This window comes from Pimephales promelas, chromosome 6 (assembly GCF_988280905.1).
Source record: "Pimephales promelas chromosome 6, fPimPro1.hap1.1, whole genome shotgun sequence".
In the NCBI taxonomy this organism is placed as follows: domain Eukaryota; kingdom Metazoa; phylum Chordata; class Actinopteri; order Cypriniformes; family Leuciscidae; genus Pimephales; species Pimephales promelas.
In genome coordinates, this window is record NC_142774.1 from 1,194,753 (window position 1) to 1,206,060 (window position 11,308).

The following is an 11,308-nucleotide window of genomic DNA, read 5'->3' on the forward strand; positions in this document are numbered from 1 at the left end:
CTCGGATGGGGTCCAAATTTAACCAGGGCTTGAACTAAAGTTACAAAAATTCCTCTGTTTGTATCCGTCATCTAATAATTATGTATAGTTATGGGTTTAAACACCATCCCAGAAAACAAAATATGTTCTAAGAATATTTTCCATTAAGTTTAATTTCAACATTTCTGAACGTTCTCTGAAAGATCAAAACGTCCAGTTTTATAAATGTTTGAGGCAAACATTCCATTTGAACATTTTGAAAACGTTACTTTTAAATATTCTCTGAACATTCCGAAACAAGTTGCAACATTTAAAAAAAATACATTTAACCGTTTCAGTTAAAATAGTTCCATGAACGATGGATAGATGAATGTTTACTTTAAAAGAATGTTCTGAGAACGCTCTCTGTAAACCATTTTAACCAACTACCACAATAAATGTCCCATTAAAGGGAATAAATAATGAAAGCCAAACATTTGTTCTGGAAGGCACATATTGCCCCTTATTAAAAAGGTCATTTCTGAAACTGAAGTTGTTTGGTTTGATTAACAGTCAACGGAAATCAATACGAGTGAGGCCGCTCACCTTCACATGATGAGTTTAGTCTTTGTTCACGATATCCTTTAGGACATGTGCAGATATAAGAGCCAATGGTGTTCAGACACACCCGATCTGTTGAGCATGTGTGTGTCTTCTCAATACACTCATTGATATCTGTTGGGGGAAGCAGTTGGTATTAATTATAGTATTTTAATCATAGTGGACTCTTTTATCCCATAAACCCCTCTCGTACCGACACACTGTCCTGCTGTTGCTGCTGTGAAATTGGGTGGATTTGATCGAAATCCTTCATCACAGATGCAATAGTAACTTCCATTTGTATTTACACACTGAGCATTTTCACCACACCGATTTGGCGTCTCACACTCATTTTCATCTGTAACAGAGGCAGGAATCAAGAAAGAAACGTCATTATGAAGTTTAAAAACTGATCAAATTCCCTCTTTTGAGTGACATGCAGAGCATTAACTGTGTATTATGCACATTAAAACACACACAAGGTGCTCATTACCTTTGCAGCTACTTTTTATTTTTTTGAATCCAATGTCACATCCACCATCAGACTCACTAGACGACAGGAAAAAACCTAAAGAAGATAAACAAGATCTGTAGAATTACCTTTGTGCGTTCATGAATATATCCATAAATACATCTGAAAAACTCTCCTGTCAAGACAAATTAAACTTTTAAATGAAGTTCAGTCACATCGGGCAGAATGAATTGCTTTAAGCAACTCGCTTGTGTTATATTATGTATTATGTATTTTGAATGGGTCATAAAGTGTTGTCTGAATCGATCTGCACTGGTTGTGCTGTAATTTTTGATTCTTTAAAAGGACCCACTCATAGAAGTCATTTATTTGTGAATCAGAGTCTACGCTAATGCTACACTAGCCGTGCTGTATTAGTTTGTGTGTTTTTGCATGCAGCTTACCATTGTTCAAGTCATCATTAGTTCAGTTCAGACTGCAAACTCTGTAAATCTCGGTTTATTTTGCAGTGAGATTCAAGTGGGGTTTCACTGATATTCATAATTTGGCTGATACCAATAACCCTTTGTATTTGAAAGCCAATAACCAATATATTGGCCATATTTTTTTTATGATTTTTGAGAGCGTGATAAAAAAATCTCACCATTAAAAGCCAAATTGTCAGCCAAATAAAAACCAAAGACTGTGATTGTCAAAAATATTTTTTCTGCCTTATTTTGTGCTCAATTTGAGGGCTATTCAATATAGTTTAGACTTTAATTGGAATCTGAATATGGGAACTTGGAAACAGTTCTTGGATCTTACATAACGCCTGCACATGAGTTTCCCTTACAGTGTCCCTACATATAGTGTTCATTTTGTTCATGAAATCAATGATGAAAAATGTTCGTCAACAACCTTTTTTCCATGACTAAGACAAGATGATGATAAGATGACGCCAACGTCGTTAAATGATAACTTTGTCTTATATCAACATTTAATTTCCTGGATGGAAAAAAAGATAAGACTAAAATGTACTTAAAATTTTTTTTCCAAAATCTGTTTATGCTGAATAAAATGAGGAGACAGAATATTATTTTAAAATGAGCTGGAATTTGAAGATTAGGTACATGAGTAAATGGTTCCAGTGAGTGACCTCAAGTACCGCTTTTAGTGCGCAAGCAAATTTTCTTAGAAACCTGAACAGGATACATTTTTTGCCCACTGTTTTACTTAATATTGCAACCTAGCAACCACGCGCACGCACTGCTGCACTCTCGACACTGCGGAAGAAGCACTGATGATCTAAACACTAACAAACATGAAAGCCAGTTCAGCAATGACTTGACTATTGTTTGTGTTATGATTGTCCTTTATTGCTGTTGTTTTAATAGGACAATTGGAATTTCATTAAAGTTATAAGTTTTTGAGGGAAGTTTTTTATTTTATTTTACCAGTTTTTATAATGTCGAGAGAGTATTTTTTAAAATATATTATATATTTTTATATGCTACAAAGCCTTTAATACATTTAACATTGTTGACAAACTTAACACTGCTTGCATACAAACAGAACATTCTGTACAATAGAACACTTTCACACATACAAAAATTCTATCCAAATGTGTACAAGTACGTGTTCAGGAAACCACAGATGCGCCAAAGATGCCCTGTACGGTGTGCTGTGAGAGCTGTGGCTGATGTGTCAAGCTCTTTACTCAAAACTCTCAGAACAATCTGCACATCTGCAGGACGAGATAGCATGCACTTCACACCATTTTCATTTTTTTTAGCAGAATGCAGAGCGACAGATGCAACGCATAACTTTCCACCCAGCACTCACACTCAAGCCATTTTCTTTTTTTTTTATTTAATCGTATGTCAGTCTCAAATCAAATGACTAAACCTACTAAACAAAACAACAACAATAAACAGTTAATGACTTCATAATGTATTAAGTGGTTTCACCTTTACGTCTGGGTTTCAGTTTGACTGTTGGTGGTGAAATGTCATTTCCATATGGTGCTTTACCCTTGAGTTGTGTGGTTGCTTTTTTCAGTGGTGATGTGTTGTTAATAAAAGTAATGATATGTTTAAGTCATCAGACGCTCCTTCAGCTGTCAGACATGTTACCGTTGTGTCTGTATGACCAAAACATGTAGTGAAAAACTAAGGTTGAATTTGAGTAACTGACTCAGGTAATCAGGTAAGTCCTTCAGGATGTCGTGGAGGGGTGTGGTGTCTAAGACCCATCATTCTAGCTACTGGAGTGCCTCAGGGCTCAGTGCTGGGACCGCTTCTCTTCTCCATCTACATGTTATTATTAGGATCTGTCATTCAGAAACATGGCTTTTCCCATCACTAATATCATCTAACTACTGGAGTGCCTCAAGGCTCAGTGCTGGGACTGCTTCTCTTCTCCATCTACATGTCATTATTAGGATCAGTCATTCAGAAGCATGGCTTTTCCCATCACTAATATCATCTAACTACTGGAGTGCCTCAGGGCTCAGTGCTGGGACCGCTTCTCTTCTCCATCTACATGTCATCACTAGTGTCTGTCATTCAGAAACATGGTTAATCCCATCACTGTTATCATCTAGCTACTGGAGTGCCTCAGGGCTCAGTGCTGGGACCGCTTCTCTTCTCCATCTACATGTCATTATTAGGATCAGTCATTCAGAAACATTGCTTTTCCCATCACTAACATCATCTAGCTACTGGAGTGCCTCAGGGCTCATTGCTGGGACCGCTTCTCTTCTCCATCTACATGTCATTATTAGGATCTGTCATTCAGAAGCATCAGAGCTACACAACTCCTTGTCAAAACACTTGTTCTTTCCAGACTGAACTATTGCAATGGCAGGGCTTACAGCATCACTGTCAAACCTATCCAACTGATCCAGATGCTGCAGCAAGAGTGTGATCTTTATCAAACCGAAGAAACACACGTCACACCTCTCCCACAAAGTTACTTTCCCAGACCTTCACCTGGACTGTTCCCTGCTGAACTCAACTCGAGCCGAGGGGTCTTTAGTAATGTAATCTAATGTAAATGTAATTGAGTTTCATTTGCAGTAGGGCAGGAAAAACATGTGGCATGTGTGGTAGAAGACTAGAAGACTTATCTTAACCATCTGTGGTTAAGCGTACCCTGCTTTCACAGTAATATTCGACAAGCCTCGTGATTATTTAAGTCATTTCTAGGGACAATTCTAGTCTCAACTCTTGCACCAAACCCCCAAAATGATTTTTAAGTGGTTTTCCTGTTTCTCGTCAATGCCATTAAAAGACCATGGAGTGGAAAGGTTCAATAGATGTTAAATGTTCTTCATGAAACCGTCAATGCCAATAAGGAACCTTTATTTTTAAGAGTGTATATGCGAACCCTGACCAACACACATGGTTTCTGAGGTGCGGCGAATGAAAGTGATGGCGTCTACAGATTGCACACTGCGTCAGAGAGCACCTCTGTGGGATTGTGGGGAAAAAACGCAAGCGTTTGTGAAACTGCTCGTCCGTCATGGGACCAAAAGTTGAAGAAGATTTAACTCTTGCTGTACCACATTCTGACGTAGACCAGCGCTGATCAATGGGAATTACTTAGAGATAAAGTTGTCCAATTGGAAATCCAAGTTTTATTAGAAATCTCTCACTTTCAGAAAGTGTCTCTTTCCAAATCTACTTGCATTCATATTCATTTCAATTAAAAATACAACAAAATACAGTTTAATAGCAAATAAAAAACAGATGAAGATGGTGTAAGATGCTATACATTTATTGTTAACCTTGCCCCATCTGTGTATATTGTACACCTGAAATACTGAAGGTATTGTACTATTTTTAGAATAATATAAATCCAATTTTACATTTTAATATTTCTCTCAAATGTAATTAAGGACAAAGAGTCAAAATAACACAACGGAAAGGTAAACATTCTTGACATTATATGTTATGTCCTAAAATTAAGTGATAATAGAATGTAATTTGAATCTAAAAGTAATGAAATTATTTAAATAAGTTCATGAATCATACTCAATTGTACCCAAAATTAAACAATAATAACACCACCAACATCCAGAAGTCTCACTTTAGCTTTTTACTTAAAAATGAGAACATTTTCTTAGATTCGACAGAAATGAATTACTTCGATGAAATCCCACAGATCCACTGACAAACAACTACACAGACAGTTTTGATGTAGTTTCTTATCAGTCAAATCTCAGTGTCTGTGTTGTGTCTAAGAAAGAGACTCTTCATTACGAGTCAGTGTGAATGTGTGCGACGTCTGTGTGGTTTAATTGAGAACAGAGCTGAATCTCTCCAGCTTAAAGAAAGAATAGAGTCCTTGTTTAACACTCACTTGTCTGCCTGCTCTTAAATGACCAATCCACATAAACATCTACTCACCCAAAAGAAGTAGTGCCCACTTCAGCTCCATGTTAGGAAACATGCCGTCAGACTCGAGTCTGTTTATCCCAAAGGAAATCTGTATTCCAGTAAAGCGTCGGAGATTCCCGTCAGTCTGACTTTCACTTAAAGCGGTTTGAAATCTCTATCTGAGAATAAAGCTCTCTTCTTTTCAAAAGTTTCCAGTCGGGTTCCCAGATGATTCCTCCTCAGGTTGGTCTCGTCTTTCACGAAAGCTCTGTTTGTCTTAATCCACGCGTTAGGAATTCAACTTTCCACTATTTTCTCTTCCTTTTTTTTCCACTGGCCTCGTCAGTTATACCTCTACTCCTCCACTCTGCTACTGTGTGAGAAGTCAGCAGCTATTCATATCTGAGTGAGTGGGTGAGTGAGTGTGTGTGTGTGAGAGAGAGAGAGAGAGCAGCTGTTCTTGTGCCAGGAGTCATAACTGAAAGCGCGCGCACTCTTTCTTCGCTGCATTTCGCTTCCTTTTCACGCTGCAAAATAATAATTAATTTAATTTCTTAAAAAGTCTTTTAAAACGTTTTCCAAATATCTAAAAGTGTTTAAAACACGATAAATTTGCATTATACGCAAATAAGTCCGTAATTTCACTGGCAGAATGACGCGGAGAAAACGGGGGTTTTAAGACACTCATTTCACACACAATGGTGGCTGTTGACACTCACCCAGATGATGTCACGTCCTGAATTGCACAACAGGGATTGTATCTCCCCACACACACCCACACACACACCCACGTGTTTATTTAGCTAAAATGGGGACCTTCCGTAGACATAATCAGGGTTCAAAATTACCTACAAATGTCTCCCGCTAATTTTAATTAGGTTAGTAGGTTCCCTCATAGCAACATTTAGATGACCCACATCAGGCACATGTGGAAGCATGATCGGGAGTGTCGGCCCAAACACTCATACACAAACACACACATTCTCTGTCTCCTTCCTTCAGTTGTCTTGGACAAATGGGAATTGAGTTGTATTTCCACACACAGAGAGACACAGTTTGCGGGGTCATGGGAAAGGTCAGGAAAAGAGACACAGAATTTCAACTTATTTTAAATATTTATTAAATCACTTACTTGACAGTGTGTGTGTGTGTAACAGAGAGAGAGAGGGTAAACACACTCAGGAAATGGTAAGCCAGAAGATCCTGATGCTTTTGAGTGTGTAGAGACAGCAAGCTTTATCAAAAAATGTAATCTAATTAGTTCCACTAATCAACAATTACACACACACACACAATACTGCCAGTCTTCATCTTCAACACTGCCTCAGTTGATTAAGCATGTACAAACAGGCATGTGTTTGTTTCATCTTCTTTTTATTTACTCATTTCATAATTGCTCCTCATCAAACATTGAAACTGTGTTGGAAATATTTGTCAAGCGCATTTAAACTTATTTACATGAACAACTATAAAAAAAACAAACTTCGCATGTTCTCTTGTTGACTTAGAGGAGAAAAGCAGAAACAGGTCTTCAAATATCATATAAATCAGATTCACAGCTGATCGGTAAAGGTGAAAAGAGATAGTTTTGCTGATACCGGATCACAGTTAAACCACACGGAGATGCCAGACGTCATCGTTCAGCAAACGAGACTCACACACAGAAATGCGTCTGTGAAATATCTGTGCACAAAAACAAAATATAATTAATATTTTAACTAAAAAACAATGCACATACAACTCATAATGCACGCTCACCGGTGCATTTTGACTGGTTGTTGCCGTAGTTACTGTAACCCGGGTGACATTCGCAGATGAAGCCGTCTGGATGATTTATGCAGACTGCGTTTGTGCCGCAAACATCTGGATCTTTACACTTATCGATGTCTGAGAGAGAGAGAGAGAGAGAGAGAGAGAGAGAGCTTGAAACAGCTTTGTGATGCTTGAAACCCCTAAAAAAACATATTAATCCTAGTTTCATTTACACACTTCTCGCTGCATCAAGACTTACAATAAATGGGGATCCAACTTAAGTATCCAACCAAATGGGACACTGATCAGCATAATGGTGAGTTAACTTTCCAAACAAGTAAAAACTAGTAAAACAAAAAAACGTTTTAGCAAAATCAACATCCGTTTATGAAATTAGCTTATGTGATGATCTCTCAGCTGTTTAGAATAAAAGTTGTTCACGATTGAACATTTAAGATGACTTTGGGAAATGAGTGAATGAAGGATAACTGCAGAACTGAGAAAAGTCTATTAAGAATTTCCCGCCTCAAAGAGTTTTTTTTTTTACTTGACGTAATTGAACTCAAACCAATCAGTTAATCTTATCTCGGCTTTTCTGTAAACAAGCCATTGTATGAGAATAGTACAGATTACTAGATATTTACAATTGACTAAAAGGTGTTAGTTGGAACAAATGTTGGATTTTACAGTGTTATAATGAATATATTTAATACAATTCTATTCTAGGCCTGTATATGGGTTTAAACACTATAGTCACTATTAGCTGACACTAAATATGAAAAGCCAAAATAATTTATTAAAAGGAAAATTGACCTTTAATGAAAAAAGGTTATTTATTGATTGATTATAAATCAAATAAATGGAAATCAATACGAGTGAGGCCGCTCACCTTCACATGATGAGTTTAGTCTTTGTTCACGATATCCTTTAGGACATGTGCAGTTATAAGAGCCAATGGTGTTCACACACACCCGATCTGTTGAGCATGTGTGTGTCTTCTCAGTACACTCATTGATATCTGTTGGGGGAAGCAGTTGGTATTAATTATAGTATTTTAATCATAGTGGACTCTTTTATCCCATAAACCCCTCTCGTACCGACACACTGTCCTGCTGTTGCTGCTGTGAAATTGGGTGGATTTGATCGAAATCCTTCATCACAGGTGCAATAGTAACTTCCATTTGTATTTACACACTGAGCATTTTCACCACACAGATTTGGCGTCTCACACTCATTTTCATCTGTAACAGAGGCAGGAATCAAGAAAGAAACGTCATTACGAAGTTTAAAAACTGAACAAATTCCCTCTTTTGAGTGACATGCAGAGCATTAACTGTGTATTATGCACATTATGACACATTAAAACACACACAAGGTGCTCATTACCTTCGCAGCTACTTTTTATTGGGTTGAATCCAATGCCACATCCACGAGACTCACTAGACGACAGGAAAAAACCTAAAGAAGATAAACAAGATCTGTAGAATTACCTGTTTTTGCATTGCCTTGCCTTGCCTTAAAAATGTATAAAGGTACAAAATATTTCTATTTCAAAAATAACTTTTTCTAGTCATCAAAAAATCCTGAAAAATAAAATGTGTGATGGTTCCCAGAAAAATACGAAGCTGCACAACTGATAATAATCAGAAGTGTTTCTTGAGCTACAAATCAGCACATTAATTATACCTGAAGCTGCACTTGTTTGTGTAAAATGTGAACATTTGTTGTATTTGTTGTAACTGAATGTACGCGCAGAACGAACTCTTCTATGGGATGAATATAGTATCAAAATGATTAACACGTGCAAGCACAAATATCAATGAACTTGATTAATACACTAATACAAAAGAAAACATTTGTATTCACAAAAATGTCTCTATTTGTACAAATTTCAACACATTCATTAAATTTTGAACTTTTCACACGCAAGTTGAAAGGCATTTGGTTATATAGTAAAATATTTCTGCAACATTAATCAAGTTGATACTAAATTTTGATACTATATTAATCCCATACTCTTCTGACTGGTTTGCTGCATCATTACACTACACTGTAAAAAAAATTGGGGTAGGATTTACTTGAAAAAACCTTGCTAAACGATCTCACTCAGAAAATGCTAGTAAATTTACAAAGATTTGCCAAGTAAAAACCTAAACATATTTATCAGTAGCTTTAATTAGAAATCTTTAAGTTAAATTTACTTGGAATGTGGAATTAAGTAAACTTTACAAAAAATAATAAATTTTAACTTCACTTCACTAAAACAATTATCTTGAATTTTATTAGTCATTTATAGTATGTTCTTTACTTCGATCATCTAAGTAATTTATATATACATCATGTCAGACTTTAAGCCTTATGTGAATGCAAACACCTCAATACTTGGTAGACAATACACAATGGTGGTAACATTTGATGGATCGTTTTTGTGTTTGAATGTGTCGTTTTAAGCAAAAAAATTACTCGAAATGTCACAAAATGGCAATTTACTAATACTGAAAACAAAAATCAATGATAACACAGTGTAAATACAGCTGGAAACCAGTGAAAAATGAGCCCCATTAATTATTCAAGGTCCAGTGCATGATGGGAACCCCAGTATCAGAAAAGTTGAGTAATTTTTACTTAATTTTATTGAGTTGATATTACATTTTCATTTATACTCGCTTGAAATAAGTACTGATATGGAATTTACTTAGTTTTTTAAATTCTTGCCTGAACTAACTTTTTCAAGTAAATTACATTGGGTTTTTTCACTAGTATTTACTTAACCAAAAAATCATTTTTTACAGTGTACGGGGCTGTTGGATGCTTGAATCTGATTGGTTTAGGAAGGTACTGATGTGTTTTAAAGGAAATGCACAGCTAAAGTAGTTCCAGCTGGCTTTGACTGCATTACAGCTCCATATCACTACGCAATATGATTTTAGTTATTTCAAAGCTCTTTACAACCGAAGCCGACAACATGCAAAAAGAACGGCACTGACCAAGCAAACAAAAAGTAAACAATGGGATAAAAACAACCAATTATTTCCATGTTTTTCCACAAAATTAGGTCACATGCTCTCTCTCTCTCTCTCTCTCTCTCTCCAGCTCAAACACACACACACTCGCACAGAAAAGGTGTTTTCAGCGCTGATCTGAAGATTTTATCAGTAAAATAGTTGAAAAAAAAACAACAACAACTGAGAAGCTGACATTTTTCTTTTTCTACGCAATAATGGCTCTGTTCTTGATGCAGATATATTACCCCCTTGGTGCATATTATTTTCTAATAATTCATTGGATTGTTTTCATTTGTTCCTTACATATAGTATGTTATATTGTTATCTACAGCCAGGATTACTGACCGGTGCGGCCCTGATGCATGATGCAACTTTGAGCATTTATCACACACACTAAAACAGTGAAGCATCAACTCACCAAAAACAATAAGTGTGCACTTCAGCTCCATGTTAGGAAACACTGCGATTCCTGCTTTGGTTTGTGATATATCAACGGTTTGCTCCTTCTTGTCCTTCGTGTTTGAGATTAGGGCTCAGATGAGTGCAGAAGTTTAAATGCACATCCTGCGCTTGCCCAATATCAGACTTGCTTCCGCTCGAGCAGTCTTCACACTGATAGGACAAATTTATCATTTACCAGTCAAGTTTGTAACTGAGACTATATATGATTTCCCTTAATGACAAAAAACAGGATTATCTTAATGCTGGGATGAGTGGAAGCATGCATGCATTTCCTTGGCTGTCTTTATGTTGTATTTGTAGCTTGTTGTTGCGATTCTTGTGAGGCGTGCGGCGAGGACGTTTCTCTGTTTCCTCTTTACACATTCATTTATATGTTGAGAATATTGAAAGGCAACACTTTTAGGTGTTTTAAGTGTCATCAAAGCGGGAAAATCTTCTTCCAAACTCCCGAAGTGACCAAAACGTGCTCTGAGTTCAACTTCTATACTGTCTTTTTGACACATCCACGTGGAAGGGGCTTTCAATAAAGTTGATCTGGACAAGTCAACTGTGGTTCAACTTTCTAAGATGGCTCCTGCCTAAGTGGACTTTCTAAATTAAACGGTCTGTACACTTACAAAGTTCTCAATGCTTCGTTTTGCATCTGTATGGAGCCTCATTATGTTACTGGGTTAGTGTGGGGATATTTTGAGCCTTGTTAG

The 11,308-nt window shown here is 36.7% G+C and overlaps 1 protein-coding gene across 8 annotated transcripts in view; it reads right to left on the reverse strand.

Moving 5' to 3' along the window:
• The window catches only part of LOC120487728 (adhesion G protein-coupled receptor E5), a 49,922-nt gene extending 39,226 nt beyond the window's left edge, over nt 1-10,696 (reverse strand). For 2 of the 8 annotated variants that reach the window (XR_016168982.1, XM_039684076.2), the window contains exons 1-4: nt 5,419-6,079; nt 1,052-1,126; nt 773-916; nt 565-693 (exon numbers count right to left, since the gene is read on the reverse strand). Coding sequence is in view for 7 of the 8 variants with exons in the window: in XM_039684076.2 (XP_039540010.2) it covers nt 565-693; nt 773-916; nt 1,052-1,126; nt 5,419-5,461 (391 nt within the window). In the remaining variant the exon portion in view is untranslated. Of the gene's footprint in view, nt 1-564; nt 694-772; nt 917-1,051; nt 1,127-5,418; nt 6,081-7,146; nt 7,276-8,029; nt 8,159-8,237; nt 8,382-8,526; nt 8,599-10,563 lie in introns of those variants that run through there. The other 6 variants (XM_089132693.1, XM_089132691.1, XM_089132692.1 and 3 more) reach the window with 4 other exon arrangements.
• Nucleotides 10,697-11,308: the final 612 nt, after the last annotated feature.